The 20353-nt window shown below is 45.2% G+C and overlaps 1 protein-coding gene across 1 annotated transcript; it reads right to left on the bottom strand.

The window, feature by feature from the left end:
- Positions 1–477: 477 nt before the first annotated feature.
- ACOX2 (acyl-CoA oxidase 2) lies at positions 478–19350 on the bottom strand. Its single transcript, XM_064667347.1, has 15 exons — positions 19186–19350; positions 18253–18493; positions 16780–16942; positions 13992–14143; positions 13368–13475; positions 12532–12651; positions 11942–12057; positions 11370–11542; positions 10138–10300; positions 9279–9469; positions 7941–8102; positions 6904–7009; positions 3953–4170; positions 2107–2236; positions 478–1212 (listed from the first exon to the last, which is right to left on the bottom strand). Exons 2-15 carry the CDS (start codon positions 18410–18412, stop codon positions 1150–1152), a joined length of 2025 nt encoding a protein of 674 aa, XP_064523417.1. The 5' UTR covers positions 18413–18493; positions 19186–19350; the 3' UTR covers positions 478–1149.
- Positions 19351–20353: the final 1003 nt, after the last annotated feature.

The raw sequence follows: 20353 nt of genomic DNA, 5'->3' as shown, positions 1-20353 counted from the left end.
TATCCTGGGCACTTTGTCATAGTTATGAATAGAATTTCTAGTTATGCTTTTACTTGAATGCTGTTGGGAGTAAGAGAGTAAGTATTTTGTGGAGTGGATCCTGTGAAGTTCTTGTCACAAGTAGGTGGGAACTTTCCATTCCATCTCTCACTCTAAAGGCCTGTTTTGGGAGTGTATTTGTCTATCATATTTTGTCTCTCCCTGTTTATACATGCAGGTTTTTGACTTATGTAATAAGAGGCAGCAGCAAGAGCTTTATACTTCCTATCAGGGAGGGAAGAGCAGCAGAACTGATGAAGCTCAGGAAAAGTGGTTGTTTCTTTCTTGCAACGTGGTAAGAAATACTTGTGTTAACTGGCATTGAATTATAATCACAAGATGTTCTTTGCAACACTTCATTTACTAGCAAATTAATGACTAGCCTGGATCAGCCTGCCCTTTCCATAATTATGAAGTATAATAATTAGATAAGCAGTATTCCAAATAATACACTTTATTGGAGACCAAGATTTATAGAAAGACAGTATGAGCGGCCCTATTAATGGGAAGGTAAATTCTGCAGACTGAAGCTGGCATCAGCTTTGTCTGAATCTTCATTAGGCAGGAATATTCCACTGCCGAGCAAGTCAAGAGCTATTTTAATTGTCCAAACAGATGTACTTTCTAATATACTTTTTGATTGAAGAGAACAAGTTGTTCTTAGAAATGAAGGATCATAATTTTACTTTCACTGGATTTTTCAGTACAGTTGGTTGGTTTGGGTTTTTTTTTTGAAGGCACTGTATAGTTCCAACACCCTGAGAGGAGGTTCATAATGTGGTGGTGGGTTTTTTTTTCTTCCTTAATCATCATATAGTGGATTTAGAAAAAGAATAAGGAAGCTGTTTGTTTTGATGCTGTCAGGACACTTCAGGTTAGAAAACAGCAAACCCTGGACCATTCCTGGGCTGTCTCATAGCAGCGGGTACCACTCAGCGCTGCTTGGTGTCTGTCTAATTGCAAATGGCTCGCTGAGAATCTTTCAGACTTGTTGTAACTGCAAGTAAGCAACTGATTATTAATTCTGATTAGTCATTACTGATGCTTCATAAACGTACTGCTGCACAAAGAACAGGAGGAAACGTGTGTCCTTCACTTGGAACACGTTCTTTATAATTTCGATAGTGCGTTGTGAAGAAGTGGCTTCAAATACCTCTCGTAGGCTGGGCTCATCTGTTCAGAAAGAGAATGTGGAAGGGAATTAATGGCAATTAAGAACAGAAAGGCTATAATTTTTTTCTTAAGAACAATCTCTGAAATACAGAAAGCTAGACTATTAAAAAAAAAAAGCAAACAACAAACCACCAGCTATTTCAACTGTGTGCAAGATCTCATTCCTTATAGTATGTACTATCCTTCATAACCAGCACACAACTCATCCCAAATGGGACAGAATACTATTTAACTTCAAAAAATATGCTTGGACTTGAATGTTTGCTGAAGGCAAATTTTGTGTTTAGCTGTAGGATTTCAAAGGGCTACTGATTAACACAGTAAAAATCTCATTCAGGGCAAAATGAGTTTTCAAACAGAGCAATGCATATTTACATCGTGCAGAATTTTACATTACTCCACAATATGGATGACTTAAGAAGAGAAAGTAAAGTTCTAAAGACCATGAAGGATGAAATTGCCTTGTTTAACATTTATACTAATTCTGGTTAAACATATTATTAAAAAACTCAAGTTTTGCACTAGTATCAGTGTATATAAAATACCCTGCATTTAGTGCTGTTTCATAATATGTATACAGACTTATTTTAGCTTATTTTGTACAATGTAACCTCAGTGATACAAATTTAAAAACCAAAACCACATGAGTGGCACATGACAGCCCAGCTCCCTGGCACAGGCTCTAGTACTCTGCAGACTCTAACTCATTTTCAGGTTAAATGTCTGAGCTCAGACTGTGGGTGGCACAACTGGAGTGTCACAGGTCATTGTTCAGAGTGAGATACAAGGAATTAAAAGCTCATGTCTTTCATCTGTATTACTTTTATTAGAAGGAAAGCAAACAGCTTCTGCTCTGGCTAATGGGGAAGTTGTCTGGCTGTAACCCATCCATACCTTGTTGGTGGGGGACTTCTGAGCCCACTCGTAAAGCCGCTGATAAACCTGCCCGTCGTAACTGCCCAGCGCGGAGTTCAGGCTCTTGTCTGTGAAGTCAAAGGCATCCACCAGTGGAACGGCGTCCTTCCTACGGAGCAGAGCAGTGACATTTGTGTTACTGAAGCAGGTATTGCTTTGTAAGGGGGGAAGACAAAGATAAACTTGGAAGTCAGTTGTCCAGGTTCCTCAGCCTTGAAGGTCTGTGCCAGTTTTTCTCCTTGTCTATACTGGGGGGGAAAACCTGCTTCTTTTGATTCCTCAGAGGCATCTCTAGGTGACCCTGCCTTGGCAGGGGAATTGAACTAGATGATCTCCAGAGGTCCCTTCCAACCCTAACAGTTCTGCGATGTTCTACTAATACCCTGAATTGTCTGTGCTGTTGAATGGGAGTTTGCAGGGTCTTGTAATCACCTGGGCTCTGTCCCTAATTCCCTAATTCAGGACTCAGTCTCACATCAGATGTTTTCTCAGCAGTCTCTGCCAGTTCTTTCTTTTGATTTTTGTCTTATATTTCTCACGCTGTGGGTGTTTGTCTTATAAAATGGAATAAGGTTGCTATTGGATTGATGTGAAGTGCTTTGTTGATCTCCAGCCTCCATCTACCTTTCAATATTTCTATTACCTCATCATGAGGTGTTGACGTATTTTATTCTCTTTGTGGCTCTAAGAGCAAAGCAACCCTGACCCACACCAGGAGCCAGTCTGACAGCAACTGAGAGCTGCAGCACAGGCAGCTTCTTCTAAGCATGAGATGGTTTCTCTTTCCTTGTCCTCCCATTGTCCTGATGTAGGAAGTCCTGCTGGCTCTACCTCACACCCAAGGTACCGGCATGCGAAATGTTTGCATCTTCCAGTTCCTTTTGGGTAAGGGCTCTTCAGGGGTTTGGGAAAGGCAGAGATTTTGCTACAGACCAGGAAGTGTTTGTATTCTTTCTACTAATTGTAAATATGTAAATACTCACTTCATTCTTGAATCCTGTTAACAAGGCGTGGACTAAAACAGAAGTTGCAATGAATTCCAGAGGCAACAACATGTTAGTCTTTTGCAAATGTTAATGTTGAGCTCATCACTTAACTCAGATTACATGATCAGTTCTGAAAACCCTTGCTCTTTGGCTCAGCCTTGTTCAGCCCTTGCTTGTGGTGTGTTCTTGTTTCTCTCCATGTGGCTTAAGTAGAATTTTACATAAAACTTCTCTGCACCATAATCTGTTCTAAACAAACAGCACTGAGTAGTGAAAGATGAATGCTTTGTCAAAAGGCCTTTGTGAGTGTTGTGGTAAGTGAAAACGTTAACATAACTCAGAATTCACAGAGTTAGTGACAAATTGTGTCGAGCAGATGCATCTGAAGTAGCTGTAGGCAGGATTGTTTGGGTACCAGTTGCAGCTCAGCCATGGCAACAGAGTGGGCTGTATTAGCTGCGGCTTGAGCAGATTCTGCAGTGTGTGATGGGTTGCTGTGGCTGCCTCCTGCCAGTGCTGCTCTGACTACACATTTTCGTGTTTTTGCTCTACTGAAAATGGTATAAAGTGTTCAGGACTTCTTCATTTATAATTTAAGATTTCATGTTACAGAACTTTCAGAGATTGCAGAGGAGCTGGACACTTGTCATGGTCTGTTTTACCATGAAAACAAGCTCTGTGTAGATGTTTCAATCAATTTGCAGTGCTGCCAGGCAATGAAAATAAAAACTGAATGAGGTGAATTGACTGTGGAGATGTTGCCATAGGTACAGTAGCACCATTTTATATCTATTACAGGGACAAACTGAATAGCTGTGTCTCCTGCCAGAGCAGCTCACCGAATAACAGCCAGGAGGTCCAGGTAGGATGCTGTGACCATGTCCATCTGAGCTGCAGATATGTATCCATCATGCAAGAAGGCTCCTGTATTCGAGAAGATCCCGTGTAGTGCAAAGAGGTCACAGAGATGTTTCATAATCCTCTGGATGCCAGCCTTGGTCTCGAGTTTTTCCACAGTTTCTGCAAAGTTTTTCACTGTGATGTAGTGGCAGTGAGCCTGAAAAACAAACGCAATCAACAGTGAATGCACCTCAAAACACTTTTAGTAGGTCAAGTGACTCAAATGTTCTTGCAAAGAATATAAAACCTTTTCATTTCCTTGGCACTTCTCCAGTCTGTATCCTTTGTTTGCTGGGTGACCAGGCCTTTTGCATTCATGTCTTACAGCAACAGCAGGCAACAGAATTAGGGTTGTAAACAGTCAACACTGTGGTATTTGTAAACTCTAGAAAACTGCTTCAGAAATCATGTTAGTACTTACTCTAAATATTTCTGATTAATATCCCAAAGAGTTTGTGTGAAGGAAACACATTGGAATGTACTTGTGTTGACCCCTAGCAAGTGAATCTTGATTGTACATCAACAGAAAAAAACTCTTTACTTGAAGACCTTGGGTTCATGGTACTTTGGGATCAGTGTCTACAAGGCTTCAGCTCTGGAAATGTCACTGAAGAACAACCAAACTTACCTCCCACTTTTGTGATTTTAAGAAAACTGATAATTTTTGGGTCAGACACCAGTAAAGTACCTGACTACCAAATTACATAAATATTAGCTGAGGTCCAGAGCTAATGAAGCAGGTTGACCCCACCTGTCTGTGGGGTGACTCTTGCTATGCTGACACTGCTGTGGGTGGTTGGTGGTGTTGGGAACTGTGTGGCTCCACTCCCCCACTGCACAGTTCTCCTCCCAGCTGTGGGTGTAAGCATGGCACACCTGCACTGAAGCTCTTCCTGCTGGCACGGTGGAGCAGCATGGACTGCAGAACCTGCCTGAGAAGCCGAGTGTCTACTGAAGCAATTAATGTGTGGGGAGTCTGCCCAGTGTCTGAACTACACAGCTGGGAGCTGGCAGGCATCAGTTCATAGAGCTGCTATGCCAGTCGTGTGTGTGAGTCTCCAGGGAAAGTGGGGGATTAGAAGTAAATACAGAAATGCTCCAAGAAGGCAGCAGATTATATCAAGATTCTAAAGTTATGGGGCAAACTCAAGGGTTTTGGGTGACTCTTCCTGTCTTGGAATTATTTAAGAAACTTTAGGGGCCCAGATCTCATTTTCTGAGGAGTCTAGCAGCACAGTCACCACTGACAATACCACAGCCAGCCCTCTGCATATGTTAGGCTCTTCAGAAATGGTTTATTTCTGACTAGTCTCATGTCTAGGTTCATTCTCCTCCTTGCTTCTCAGAGAGAGTTGGATTCTAGCTCCTCTGACATATGATCTCCCCTCCTCTAAAGTCCAGAGACCTTGGCCACCCATTTGAGTGGGTGCAGGAGGAAACAACTTGTTCAGGTTTGTATGTAGGGGGTGCTGGTCAGAGCTTTTTCTAGAGGTAATCTTGAATGGGAACATTTTGCTTCTGTTTCACTCCCCTAAAAATATATTTACATTTAAAAAAATATTGGGAACGTAATTTTTAAAAGTCACTTTGTTCATGGCAGGTTTCCTTTGTTTTTGAGGCAAGTACACAGTTTTTCTGCTTTTTTTCAAAGTTACAGCATTGAATATTTGCTGCTTCCAGTGAGTCTGTCTAATTGAAAATGTGGGGTGATGCACAGAGGACAGGTGACCACAAAAAATGCTGCTGCTGACATCAGGTCTTTGCTCCCTTACTCACTGAGTTCTTGTTTTGAAGGATTTATATCTGTGCTTGTATCAACGCTTCCCATGGTTTTGAAAGGTTCTTGGCTGTTGCTGGGAAAGGTTTGACTCATCAAGGACTTCATCTAATTGACTGACTATAAGGGGGCTTGTCCCTACTGTGAAACCACCACGATGGTGGTGATCACCCCTGCCAGGTATGTGTACGATTCCTTTTTCCCTGTCAGGGGCTTCTTGCTGAGTCCATTTCACTCTGGCTGAATGGTAGATTACAACTAGATGTTTTTCATTAAAAATTCAATGAAGTTAAAATCATGGATCTGTTTCAAAATCTTCCTTTCCTCAGCAAAGGAAGGAAGGAAGGAAGAATTTCACCATAATTGCAGAGGAATTGCACTTAATTGCATATTAAAAATTTTGGTTTTTGGAGATACAGAAACATGGACGGGTTTAGTTTTCATTAAAATTTAGGTATTTTCTCCCCTCCTGCTTTGTTTTCTGCTTAGTTCTGCACTAACTCTTCTTTTGGGGAACAAATGTTGCTGTCCCAATCCTACTTCATCTGAAGCATGTCTTATTAATTTGACTTTGATTTGATTTTTCTTTTGGTAGTAGTTAACATTGCACTTATCATTGGTTTTCATTTTTTTCCTTGCAGTTATCTTTCCTTGGGAGAGAGGCAGATGGAAGAAATACCAGGCATGTTTCACCCTTGCTGTGACTCTACCAGCTTTCAGTGGGGTGGCTTTGGGAAGACTTTCCTCTGGGAGCCAGAAATGTTGGATTCTTACAGAAAGGTGAATGTTGGCTGGAGATGGTGGGTTCTTGTTGCAGGATATGGGATGCCTGATTAGGCTAGCAGTGGCAGCATAACTGTTGAAGGTATTTTTCTCCATTTCTCCTCCTAGTCTTTTCTACCTGACCTCTTCAGAGAGGAAATTTTTCAGATCAGGAATTGCTTCTTTCTATGAGTTTTCCACCATGCAGACCACGGTGATGGTCTTTGTGGTGTCCCTTAGATGCCAACAGAAAACAATAAACAGCACTGAGGTTTTAAGCTAATCCTGCCATTTCTGTTGCATATTGTATCATGAAGACAAACATCAAATAAGCAGATAAATTTTGCTAACCTTTGCAGCCTGCACCAGCTGCACAGTGCACTGGTTCCACGCGTCGTACTTCTTGGCTCCAGACTGAATCAAATCCTGTAGTTTAGCTGCTGTGCTGCTTATGAGCCTGGAAAATTGAAAAAGCATAAGGCATACTGTTTGTGGATGGAGCAGCCCACATGCACACGGTTCTCATTTGGCAAACTGGCATTTCTGACATCTGGAGTTATCTACACTGAGTGTGAGTGAACTTAGATCATGCAAAATCTGAGTACAAACTGGGGAAGCACCCAGACCACCCTGGTACAGGGGAATTTCTGCCTTCTCAGCTTCCAGGGTAGTTTACCAAGGGGTTCGCTGAGCTTTTCCTGGATTGTGTTTGTAAGGAGAGTTTGCAAAACAAATAGTAATACTGGACTGCTCTTACATTATGTTTCTCCTTTTCTACACAGGGATTCAAATCCTGCTCCCATTGACACCAAACATTTTGCAAGTGGCTCTGTTTTTTACTCTGGTTTCAATGACAGCAGGGTTGTCTCTTTACCTGGTTTTCAGAGATGACACCTATAGAGCCCATAACCATGCACATAATTCCAATGAGATACTCATGGTATTACTTGTGTTGAGTGGCTGAATGTGTCGTTGAAAGGCTACAGACAGAATGAAAGGCTGTGTGTTTGCTGTGGTGTTAATTGAAAACAAACATCCTTTTCTCAGGTATGTGAAATTTTAACATTCTGTATAAAATTGCTCAGGATCCAGTTGCCTAAAGGTTTTACTGGATGGCAGTTCAGTGATGTGGTCTGGGATTTACTTAAATGGTGCCACCAACTCTGTGAACGTAGTTGTTTGGTAGCACGTGGCTTAAGAACTTCTGAGTGTGAAAGCTCCACACCGAACATCTGACGTGTCTGTTAATCCTGTGTAGTCTTCCTTTTCTCTTTCAGGAGCAGATGGTGCCAATCCTTGTGTAACTTATGTTATTTTACCTCCCTTGAAATGAAGGAAGAAGCTGAGCTTTGAACACATTTCTGATGTCTCCCGTTCTCCGTACTGACCTGACTGCCACGTGTTGATAGGCCTCAGTGTAAATATCTGGACTGAGAAAATCTGACTTGTTCTTGGCTGGACACTTCCCAGGTTTCACTGCAGCCAGATAAGTGACAGATGGTGGAACAGGCTGGCCAGCGCTGGCTGCCATGAAGCACTTAATCAGGAACCTGGGAAGAGAGCAAAGTCAGAGCAGGGTATGGTGGTGATCTGCACGCAGCAAATAGTCATGCAAAAAGTGTAAAGCAGGAGCAGGTAAGGAGCAGCAAGGTGCTGCAGTGGTCCAGAACAGACTTGAACAAGTAATGACCTTTTGTTTTGCCTGTTACTCGCAGTAACCTGATCTGTGGTGGCTCTCAGGGGTAGCCTATCTACTGTATTTAATGCTGCAGCAGCCTGTAGTGATGGGTTTTTCAGCAGAAACTTGCTGTGGCTTTTAGCAGTCTCAGCGGTGTGGTGATTAGATACATTATCAACTTTGCAACCTGAGTCTTAATGCTCTGGGAATCTTAGTGGTGGTTTGGTCTTACCCTCTGTGATCCCCAACACACAGTCACATTATGTTAACAAACACGAGACCCTTTCTTGGAGATTGTGTACAAGGAGAATTCTCCACTCCCTTATTTTTTAGCACCTCTACTATGAGCTAGACTGACCAGGTCTGGCATTAAAAAGTTACAGCATTTCTCTTGACCTTGCTGTTGGTCTTGCTTCTTGAAGAAGCAGTAATGAGCCCAGAAGTGTCTGCATGCAAGCACAGAGCTACATGGTTGCTCTGTCCCTGGGAAGTGCACTGGTTTTCTCCTTCTAGTAAAAACACACATTATTAAAAGTTCAAGCAGCTGTAGTTTTTTTCCTGTATTTCATGCACTCTGGATAAACATCAGCCTGCATGTTCAGAGGAAAGTGGTGTTCTTGGAGCATGACTCATCCACTTTCAGTATCCAACAACTTTGTTTTCTCTGAATCTCACTTAACCAATATTGTGTTCTGGCCTCACTTTTACCAATGTTGTGTTACATTGTACCATTGTTACAATGGTTGCTTAAAAAATAAACCACAAAACTTGTATAGCAATGTGTTTGCTGTGCTAGGAGGCAAAGAGGAAAATGAGGTTATGCAGAGCAGCACCTGCATACGTCCCCAAACCAAAAATAGAAGAGATAATCCAATTCCCACACACCTCCATGCCTGTTAGACAGAAGACATGAATAGTTTATGTCCTGAGCTGTATTTTTAGAAGGTGCTGTGAGAAAGGAGTAGCTGGTTTTACTGGTTTTGGAGAAGTGGTAGAGGCTGAATAAACGAGGGCACAGGCTTTTAGATGAACACATTTGAATTGTTACCTGGCAGTTTGCAGGAGCAAGATGGTGTTTTCCCCTTCATAAATACAAGAGGCAAGTATTTTGGTATACAAGGAAGGGAGTCCACTCAGCAGGGAGTAGCCATGTCCCCCACAGGCCCGGAGGCAGATCTCCACTGCTGCAGTGCTGTGGTGAGTGATCACGGCTTTAAAGCCCGAAGACAATGCATGGAGCTGTTAAAAAATAAGGGAAAAAACCAAAAGCAAAGTGTTACTGGTGTAAGTGTTCTAAAACAATCCTCAGAATAAATTTCCTTTTTTTAATCTTGTGCAATTTCTGGACATGAAATCCCTGTCGGGTCCCCCTTTGCATGCTGGTATCACCCATCTCCCTGAGCCTGGCCTTTGGTGTCTGCCTGGGATGCTGCACACCCTCCTGCTGGGCACACTGTAGTCAGTTTATGCATTTTTGGGTTTCTCTCAACCAGCTGTGGCTTCGGCCACCTTTGTTCAGAGTGTGTTTTCATTTCAAGCACCCAATTGCAAAATCTTCTGTTTCATCAAAAAAGTCACATTTTTGGTTTTGGCTCAGAAGAGAGTATTTGCACGTGCATTTGTAGATGAAGTTGTGAAATAACGGTTTGTGCCACCAGCCACTTGGAACGAGGTTTTTAGCAAACAGACATGCTTTTCAAGGACTTTGCAATAGTTCCCAAAACAAAAAATTTGGGGCGGTAGAGTGAATGTTGTCGCTGACTGGTTGTGGACCTGGGACATGCCATTTGATCTCCTACTGATTCCTCTTTCTCCAGTTCTCTAGCGAGAGGAATGCTTGTCCAGTTTGCTAAAATCTTCTGATATCTGGAGATGAGAAGTGCTGTATGAATCCTGCTGCAGCTCACCTCTGGCAGCATGTCAAAGTTCTTCCTCTGGATCTCTCTGTACCCCCTGTCAAACAGCTCCTGCAGGTAGTTGTTGATGAAATGAAAGGCATAGGCTGCTGCCAACTGGGGCAGAAGTTTCTCTTGCTGAGTCTGGTAGTCAAGGATTTTTGCTTCTTGTTCCCTGTTGGAAGACAGCTGATGAACTAGGGAAAGTGTGGACACAGGCATAGCTACTGCTACAGTTGCAGAACGAAAAATAGCATTTTTCATTACCAAGAAGCAGTGTGCAAACAGGACTGAGCTGATGGTGTGGCAGCAAATCTGCCCAGCTTGCTGAGCTGTTGGAGAGACAAACCCTTTGAGAAAAGAAAAGGGATTTTTCTGCTGTTTTGATGAACCAGCCTAACAGCACAGAAAAGGCTCAGTGCAGAGGGGGAACAGGAACTGCGAGAGAGGAAAAGGATGAAGCCTTCAAGGACAGCAAGTTGTTCCAGGGGAGATGGTGCCACTGCACCCTGAAAAACTTCTGCTTTTCAAACAGAATCTTTGTGGCCCTGGGTGTAGACTCAAAAAAAATTGAGCCTAAATTATTTTGAGCTTTTTTTTGGATGTTCTTTACCTCTTTTTCTGTGGTTAGTACACTCAGGGCTTCAGTCATTGGAACTGGTTATTACAATTGTTCAACATGCTGCGCTCTTCTGTTTGGTTTGTGTTTGAACCAAACCATGTTCTCATTAGGATCCTTCTGCTTTTGACAGGAGATTTAAATGGAAATTTTTGTAATCCATTCAAATTAAAAATAACAGGGATTCTTGCCAGACTAATACAATTCAGCGTTGTAAAGCATGGATATTGGATTTCTGGATGTTGGAAGGTATTTTAATGTTGCACCCACTAGTAGGATGCTATGGAATAAGAATTCAGCAGCTTGTCCACTTTGTCTGGATTCTGCTGAGTTATGGGATTGCATTAGGGGAAGGCCAGTTATAAAAAATAAGTTGCCTGTCTGAACCGCTGAGCTATTCAAACTATGAAACTTATCTTGGAAAGAACCGTAAACATTCTCTTGTACTTTGACTGAAGCTCGTTAATGTAAATAACGGGGGAGCACGTTCATCATGCCCTGCCTGGGCCAGGAAATCAGCCAGTGATGGGCTGAAAGATAAGATAAAAAGCAGAAACACAAACTGGTGCAGGGGAACGTGGTGTGTAGTCCCCTTCCCACTGCTGCAGGCTCTGTGTGGCATTACCCAGGCTTTAACTTGGACTGCCGGCGAACCACGGAGTACCGGATGGCGATGGTGCAGGCTTTCATGAGGGGGGTCAGAACCTCGTCTGAAATGAGGGAAATGCGCACTGCAGTCATTGTGAAATAATTAATCTTCTGGGACCCCTGTCTTACATAGGTGCCGTCTGGTCGAACCTGGAGTAGAGAGAGGGTGTTAGATACTGCCTTCTTCAATACTAAGGTGGCTGTGTAATCACTAAGCATAGGGTAAAATGGACATAAAAATCCTTCTCTGAATGCAAACAATGTTTTTATGTGTGATGGATGGAAGATATCTGTTTAAAGAGACAAACTCTTACTGTTTCTGGCTGAGATAGGTTCTGCCAGCCCTGTTATCCCCGGCGTCTGAATGTGGAATTCTTGACACCGAGTTTCATTTAGGATTCAGGTAACTTCTGCCCTTGATAAAACCTCAGAGACTTGCAGACACCTCAAAGGAAGATTTTTGTCCTAAATTTAGGCAAGTCCCTGTCGTCTCTCTGGTTGTGCAATGAGAGTCTGATGGGCAAGTCTGTGATGTGAGTCCATACATACCTCGCAAAACTTGCTCAGCATGTTCTCCCGGGGGATGCGCACGTTCTTCAGCATGAGGTAGCCATTGTCAATGGCCTCAAAATTCATTTTGGGACCAATGTCTCCTGCAGTTATGCCTGCAGTAGGAGAAAACAGAGCCTGCTTACTTCCACTTGAACTTTTTTCTCCCTCATTTTGTGTCAGGCTGAGGATCTCAAGGGAAGGGCACGTTCAGCTCTGCTTCTTCCCCAGCATGGAAGATCTTGCCTGAGGGGTGAAACAGGCATTCGAATGCCTTGTGGTAGTTTGTTTCCATGATCCATCAACAGTTGGAGCCGTGTTGGCCGGGGCCAGAACTGAGGTGTTAATGGAGAGGTGCTCAGAGCAGGCCAGGCTTCTGGTTAAGATGAGAGCTTGGTCTGAACATGCCTGAGGATATGTTAGATTTCCCTTTAGATAAAAAGGTTGAGGTTAATGATAACTATGCCTTGGGTATCTCTCTTGGCTTGGTTTTGGCAATTTTAACTCTCCCTGGGCCCAATGTTTTAGAAAACCTTTAAGGGCAAAACAGGCAGAGCACCTGCACAAGTGCTGAGGTGTCTGGGGTTTACCTGGGCAGAGTGAATGGTCCTGAAGGCTGCGTATCTGCACGATGAAGGGATGGATGCCATAGCACTTCCCGTGGATGTACAGCTGAGCAAAGACCACTGTGTGGGTCGCTGATCGTCCCACTGCAAGAAGAAAACCAGCCCCATTCCCTTAAGACAAGGTATAGCACAAACACTTCTGCAGTTAACAGCGGTCAGTGTAATTGTGTGTTAGGTCCCACTAAGGCAGGGCTCAGCACAGGTCTGAGCCACAGGTGCTGGAAGCCTAAAGCTGAGCCTGCTCTTGGCTCTCAGAAGCTGCACCATCATTCTGCCACTGTTGCTGCCCACGAGGCTTGGATTAATAGTTTTGCATCAGAATATGAGAAAAAATAAGCAGGTAAAGTTCATGGAGTGCTGAGAGAGTGGGAAGTGCTGTGGCTGTTGCAGTGACTCCAGTTATTTTCTGTGAAATACCTTCCTGAAGGGAGCCAAGAATTTCACACTTGAATCCTTTATGCTGAGACTGTCTGATGACTTGAATCCTTTATGCTGATGACCTCCCTGCAGTTTTTGGTTGCCCGAGTATCATTTAGAAAGAAGATTTATTCCTGCAGAGGCAGGAGTTTCCCTGAGTGAAATTCTCCAGCCCTGCCACCCAAGGGGTTTTGCTAGATGATGGTGGCTCCCTTCTTGGCCTTTGAACTTGGTCAAACCCCTTTCTTGCCTCTCAGTGAGTGCATCTCTTACAGAAGTCCTCTGCTAGCACCTGGGCCCTCAAACATGGAGCTTAAGCAGGGTAGGTGGAGTAAGTAAAGGAGGCAAATGAGGAAACCCAAAATGTTTTGTGTGGTACTTACTGTCTCCAGGCCACCACTTCATGGCAGAGATCTTTGGTGTGTTCAGTATAAACTCCTGAGTAGCAATATCAAAGATGGCTGTTGTTTCCAAACCCTGAAGATAAGTGCCTTTAAAAAAAGAAATTTAAAAAAATTTCTATCTCCTGATGTAACACAAGGATGGAGGGAGTGAAGGGTCCCTGGGGGCTAGCGTGGGTATTATCAGGGTTTTGTGGTTTACCCTTCTGACAAGAACCACAGGTCAATGCTTGCAATGACCCCACACCATTCCTTTTACAAATCTCTTAAGCCCTGTGGTACTCGGGCATCTGCCTGGCTCCTGGTGACAGCCATCAGCTGGACAAGCTGCCTGGCTGATCCCCTCCCCTGCTGGTGACTGCCTGCTGTCCAACCACAGGCCTTCATCCTCGCTGTCGTTAAGTTTTCCATATTGACAAAACCAAAGCCAGTGCATCTCCAGCTTGCAGAGGAACGCTGAGGACATCGACCTCTAACGTGCAGGAGGCATTTCCACCCAGCCACCCCTGTCCCCAGGGAAGGATGGACAGTTTGGACTCAAATTTCCATGAGAATTTGGCTGCAGCCTTTTGTCCTAAGGAAACACTGTTTTCCCCACAGCCTTACCATGTCCCAGTTCAGTCTGGGCGTAGCTTCCAATGAGCCGGAGCTGGGTGGCGAGAGGAATCCACTTGGCAATCTGTTTGTCAGAGCCCAGCACCGAAATACTTCTCATGAAGACGCGGTGAAGGAGAAAAGCGACGTCCCCGGACAGCGCCCTGCTGAGAAGGCACAAGGGGTATTTCTAAAGGGATGAAGTTCCAGGCATGTGATGAATGAGGCAGTGGCACTGCGGTGGTCACCAGACGGTACCACCTGCTGCCTTTTGATTTCTGCCTTGTCATACTTTATCCAGCAGCCAGCAGCAGCACAGCGTTGCAGGAAAAGAGCTCTTCCAAGCTGCTTTTGTTCCTTCTTTCATAGCAGTTTGCTTAAGTGTTGCTCGCTCATTATCTCAGTTGCTCTTGGAGGAATTATCTGTTCTGAGTAGCAGATGCTCAGCTAAAAACACAGCCCGGCTCCAAAGCTCCTGTGGCTCTGAGGCTTGTGAGCCCTTAATATCTTTTTTTATTTCCTGATTATTTAATTCATATTTTGAGGCTGAACTAAAAAAGTCAAAAAACCCCAAAAAACCTCCACCCTTCTTTAAAACCCCCAAACCCTGTCAATTCACTGTGGGGCACATTAGACTGAATTACATATAGGTATCTGGATTTTTTGAGCCTTCCCATTCTGGGGAAATAGATTGGTATGTTGGGTTTGTTGCTGTACTTTTTGCTATGTGTTTGCTTTCTGTTGCTGTCAGTGAACAATATTGGGGTTCATGGAGATTTGGCTTGACATGTTTTGTTTTCTTGTGGGAAAATTCAAATACATCTGCATAACACCTGGTTTATTGTCTGGTCAGGCCCTTTGCCATGATCCTCTGCATACATCCTAAAAAGCACTATTCCAGAAGCTGTGTATGAGAACTTGGGTACGGCCATTTCCATGGTGCAAATCAGAAATTAATCTGGTTTAAGCTTTTTCTGTGTGTGAGAATTCCTAAGAAAACATGAGGAATATAGTCCCTCTTCCTGGGATTCCTCAGTTCTGGTTGAATCACCTCACAGATAAAGGTACATGTACAAGTAAGTGGCTGTGCTGTTCTCAGTAGCTGGGTGGCTGTTAGCACATTGCTTTACTGCAGTGCTCTAGTGAGCATCTCCTTCCACATAGATACCTTTTATTGTTAACAAATGATTCTGACCTTTCTTTTATACTGGCCCTGAGAGAGAATCAATCATACTGAAACAGTGGGGGGAAAAATATGAACAAAGAAGTTAAAAGGAAATTGCTTTGATTAACAGAAAATGACTTAATGAATCCTTGGCAGCCTGTCCAGAAATAACGTTCCTTTAGCTGCAATTTGAAAAGCTCGATTTTTAAATTGTGCAAGTGATTCACTGTGCCTGGCACCAGGAGCACCGGGATTCTGTCATAAGAGCTTGGTGCTCACCTGGTGTTTCATTAGGCAAGAGCTGCCCTGCCAGGCAGCTCTGCTCCTAATCCAGTAAAATGGGACAACACAGGGCTGGTCCTGCCACAGCCCTCGGCATCAGGGGGCCTGATAAAAGCACACCTGGGTGGGAGAGGGGGTGGAATTTCATCAAGTTTTTAAAATATGCTGGGATTTCTTTTTTCTTCTGAGGGAGGAGTGGAGAGCTGCTTTTAAATGGGAATATAATGATCAGGTCCAAGAGCTCTTGATGGAGGAGTTCCCCCTTCATTAGTCCCGCTCACTGTAGGCAGTGAAGAGTTTAGCATAAAAAATTATAGATGGAGACAAACTTTTTTGCAGGGCCTGTTACCATAGGGCAAGAGGTAATGGTTTTAAACTAAAAGAAAGTAGATTTAGACTAGATATAAGGAAGAATTCTTTCTCAATAAGGGTGGTGAAACACTGGAACAACTTGTCCAGAGTGGTGGTGGATGCCCCATCCCTGCAAACATTCCACGTCAGGCTGGATGGGGCTCTGAGCATCCTGATCTAGATGTAGATGTCCTTGCTCACTGCAGAGTGTTGGACTAGAGGACTTTTAAAGGTCTCTTCCAACCCAAACTGTGCTAGGATTCTATGAAATACTAGAAAGTGGCTCTGAGTGTCAGTGGTGAGCTGTAAGGGGCTTTGCCCCTCTGGTGATGCTTCTGAACTTGCACCTTCCTACTGGGTATGTAGAGAGTGCACCAGGCAACAGTGAGGCAGGAATTTATTTAGCAAAGGGAGAAAGAAGGAGGGGCAAGTAATTGAATTCTGGAGCTCAATCCCACACAAAGCATTAAGAAAATTTTATAAAGAAAGGATTGTGAAAATATTTTATTCCCATTTACTGAAAAACTAAGGTGAGTTCTTTCTTTCTTTCTTTCCTTCCTCCCCCCCCCCCCCCCCCTTAATATAATGTGGGTTTTCTAGATGGACAAAATGTCATCTTTAATTTAGTTGCAAGTCAGTAATGTAACAGCAACAGCACCACTTCCAATACTGGTTATACATTTAAAAATGTCTGAGGGGTGGTATGAGAGCTGTAGCACAAGTAAGGAGCTTGCTGAAGTGGAAATATCATGTTGTGGCTGTGAACTGCCGTGATCTATCATGCTGTACCCATGTGCTGCTCTCTGAGAAGTTCCCTGCTGTGTTCCACCATTTTCCCTTTTCCCAAGTGTGCTGCTAAAATAAAAACCTGCACCATGTTTTTATCCAAACCTGTTCTGTCAGCTGTTGGTCTCTCCCAGCCTTTGCTAAAGCTGATTCTTGTAGGCATCCAAAACTTTGAAAAGAAGAGTTGTACATTAACAAAAAATAAAGAGAAATCACCTGTAAATGTACTTATATTCAGGTCCATTCTCAGTCCATCCCATCTCATGCATCTTTTTCTGGAGATGAACAGCCTTCCTGACTGCTGCTTCGTACCTCTCATTTTGGGTCTGGAAATACTGGTTTTCACTGCTAAATACAGGGTCGGATTGGATAGCTTCCACTGCAAGGCAACACAGAAGAGTTGGTTCTCCTGGGGCTGGGGAGGTGCAGGCAGTGCCTTGAGCCCTGCTTGGGAGGAGTGGGCAGGACTGGACCCATTGATGCTGATGCTGTGACTTATTAGCACCTGCCTGTAGGCAAGTTTTATTTTGCCAGTCCTGGCTCCCAGGGTTGTCACGTCTAACTCTGAAAAGCAGTGGGGTTGGGGAAGGAGAAGGGGAACTGAGGAGGCCTGAGGGGTCTGTTGAGTGGAAATGGTGACCCTGCAGGGTAAGGCACTGTCCCTGTTCAGAGAGTAAGAGGTGACTTTGTGGCAGAATCACAGAATATTCTAAGTTGGAAGGGACTCACAAGGATCATCAAGTCCAATTCTTAAGTGAATGGCCCAAATCGGAATTGAACCCACAACCTTGGCATTATTAGCACCATGCTCTTACCAACTGAGCTAATCTCAAGATGCTATGGATCCCTCTGCCTCCAGTTGCTGCTCCCATTCTTGTTCCAGCAAGGGCTGTGGTTAGCTGGATTTTGCTAATGGCTGGAGAGGGTGGCTAATGGCTGGAGCCTTCTGGGTGTCTTGCTCAGCACCAGTGCTCATTTTACCAGCCCATGGCAATATTGCAAAGCAACTCAGAGTCACTATTTCTGTGTCTGCCTGGAAACTGCCCCTGCTCCATTTTGCTTTGTCTATTCACATGTAAGGTTACACTGAATTCCATTGGCACCATGAAGTGTGTGATCCCAGCGGCCTGTGCTGTTCTTGTTTGATAAGTGTATAATACAGATGTAGTTATACAGACAAAAGAGAGGGTTCCTGTGTTCCTTCTGAGCATGCAGTCAGTTTTTGACACACTCATGACAAGTGAGAGCAGCTCAGCCTTGCTGAGCCACCCACGCAAGACATTCCCCACCTGGATGAGCCTGATGTGCCGAGGAGGGTTGCTGGCTGTGGCTCACACATGGTGTGCATTGCTGCACAGCAGCACTAAGTCCCTGCACACATCCCACTCACACAGGGACACTCAACCCTCCGTTCTTGTATTCCAGTTTAACCAGTCCTGCCAGAGACACTGGGGATTGGAGCACGGAGGAGGAAAAGCTTCAGACAGCAGGAGTGGCTGCGGAGGAGTCATGTTGATTTACACTAAGAGAAGACTCCAGCTCCACACTTCTACTTTTTTAAGAGATGGGTGATAAGCAAATGCCCAGAAGCACAACCCCCACCATGCTGCAAAGGAGGAGCAGAACAGCAGGGACACCCAGGCACGGCCTGTGCCAGCTCCCCAGCAGGGCCTTGTAGGGCTCACTCACCCACTGCTCTCCGTATCCGAGTCTGCTCTGCGCCACCATCCAGCAGGGCCGTGAGCTTTTCCACGCAGAAGGAGGCAGTTTGCCTCTCGCTGGCCAGGTCGGGATTCACGCTGCCGAGCACCGAGCCCTGCGAGTACTTGCTGGTCTCCAGCAGAGCCATCCTGGAGCCTGTCAGTGGATGCCTGATGAAGGTGTTGGCACAGCAAGGAGTGGTTTCGGTAGGCTGGCCAAGATGTTGTACCTGCACGGGGGTTACATGAATATTTAGGCACCTATCCTGTCCTCATTGCAGTGATGTGGACAATGGAGATTTATTGTACTTTTAAGAACTCAAACTGAAGGTTTTATGATATATTTTTAAACGTAAAATATTTTACTTTCCCCAGTCTGTCCGCAATATTTTATCAGTTAGTGTGGCAATATCCCACACCTATGTGTTAATATTTAAGGGAGTTTCTGGCTTGGGGCTCACAGGCACTTCCTGTGCTCCCTGTGTCCTGCCATGGGGCTCAGCTTTATTTACGTTAACTCCCAAACTTGTAATCCCCATTTTTAGCAAGATTTATCGCAGGATGCTAGTAAAAAAAGGTGTGGTGTGTGGAAAATAAACCAGATTTTTCCCTTGAAGAGGCTGCTGCCTTCCCAAACATCCCATTACTTTAAGAAACGTAAACTCTGGAAACTCCTGCAAATGTGTTATTAATTCCTGCTTTTCTGATATTCAGGCCTTTAATTCAAAGTGCCTCATTGTCTCGGGAGAGGGGAAAGCCCCCGGGCAGGGTGCTGGGTACGCAGGGTTGGAGTCGCCCAGCGCTGCCCTTGAGCCGTCACGGGAAGCAGCGCTGGGAGTCAGGGACGCTTCCTCTTCCGCGAGGCTGCGTAAGGAAAATCCGCGACTCCTTTCGCTTCGTGCGACCGCGAACCCCCACGTACCTTGTCCCACACGTCCCTCGGGAGCCGCCCGGCTGCTGCCTCCCTGGCTGGGCAGCGGCTCCCGGCGTCGCTGTGTCCCCGTGTCCCTGTGCCCCTTGTCCCCGGGGCCAGGGGCGCTGGCCGCGGGTGTTCCTGCGAGTGCTGACCTCTGCAGGCAGGAAAATCCCACCGATCCCAGCGCTGAAAGGGCTCTGCGCCCAAAAAGATGACTGTTTCTGATCTCGCTTCAGCCGATTTGCGCGTTGGAGGCTGCGCTTCCAGCTCCGTCACCCAATTGACACCCTGCCCTTCTTCTGGTGTTTTAAAATTTGATGTGTTGTTTTTGCAGCCTGCTCCGGGTGGAGGAGAGCACCCCTCGGGCTCGCACTGCTTCTTGCCTGTGTGTTTGACTCGCTCAGGGTTTTCCCAGCACAGTCATTGGCACTGCCTTCAGCCCTTCCCGCAGTTTGGGGTGCAAGTCTGGACACCGCCGATGTGCCTCCCAGGCTGGGTCGTGCCAGAGGGCAACGGGAGGTTCCCATGGGGTGTGTGCTGCCTTCATCCCCGGCGGTCCTGAATCTGTCCCTGCTGCAGGCTGTCCGTGTCTCTGGTGACAGCAGCTGGAACTCACACCCCCCGCGCCCCCGGGGGCTCACCCCGGCTACAGACGGGAGAGGAGTCCCCTCTGCCCATAGTTCATCGACACGTCTGTGCTGCTGCTTCAGACCCACGCTGGAAACAGCTTTTTCAGGGAGAGAACTCATGGAGTTCACTGTACTAAAGACTTACTTTAATATGAGAAGTTAAACAAAGGTTGGGAAATCAGGTGTAGTTTTGGGTAACTATGATTTTAAGCCCGGAGCTGAGCTTGTTGAACCAAGCCCAGCAGCCATGAGGAGCAGCAATCAGTCAGAGCAGCTGACTGCAATGTGGTGAATGTGCTCACGGGCAATGGATAGTGTGGTAGGGATCAGCCTGGTAGGTCAAAGGTGCTGTGTGGCTCTGTCACACTCCCAGGGTGTCCTATGGATGTGCTGTATTCAGGTCTGTACGGCAGTGTCACATCCCACGGTGACCTGGGGCCGTGAGTGCTTAGGAGGGACTACATCCTTCTGAAGTGCTCCATGGAATTTCACTATTTGCTCTTATGTTTTCTTCTGCTGGAGTCAGAAGTGCTTGGCCTTGTGCT

The sequence above is a fragment of the Pseudopipra pipra genome, chromosome 11 (genome assembly GCF_036250125.1).
Source record: "Pseudopipra pipra isolate bDixPip1 chromosome 11, bDixPip1.hap1, whole genome shotgun sequence".
Taxonomy (NCBI): domain Eukaryota; kingdom Metazoa; phylum Chordata; class Aves; order Passeriformes; family Pipridae; genus Pseudopipra; species Pseudopipra pipra.
The sequence above is the reverse complement of the archived record's forward strand: the minus strand, read 5'-3'. Positions and strand labels throughout refer to the sequence as shown.

What these genes read in the sequence shown, in the direction of transcription:
- ACOX2 (XM_064667347.1), bottom strand. Translation starts at nt 18,412, where the DNA reads ATGGCTCTGCTGGAGACCAGCAAGTACTCGCAGGGCTCGGTGCTCGGC. An exon ending in TGCTGAGCAAGTTTTGCGAG is followed by an intron (nt 11,543 to 11,941) that starts GTATGTATGGAC and finishes TCTCTACTCCAG; the next exon opens with GTTCGACCAGACGGCACCTA. An exon ending in AGCTGGTGCAGGCTGCAAAG is followed by an intron (nt 4,171 to 6,903) that starts GTTAGCAAAATT and finishes TTTGTTTTTCAG; the next exon opens with GCTCACTGCCACTACATCAC.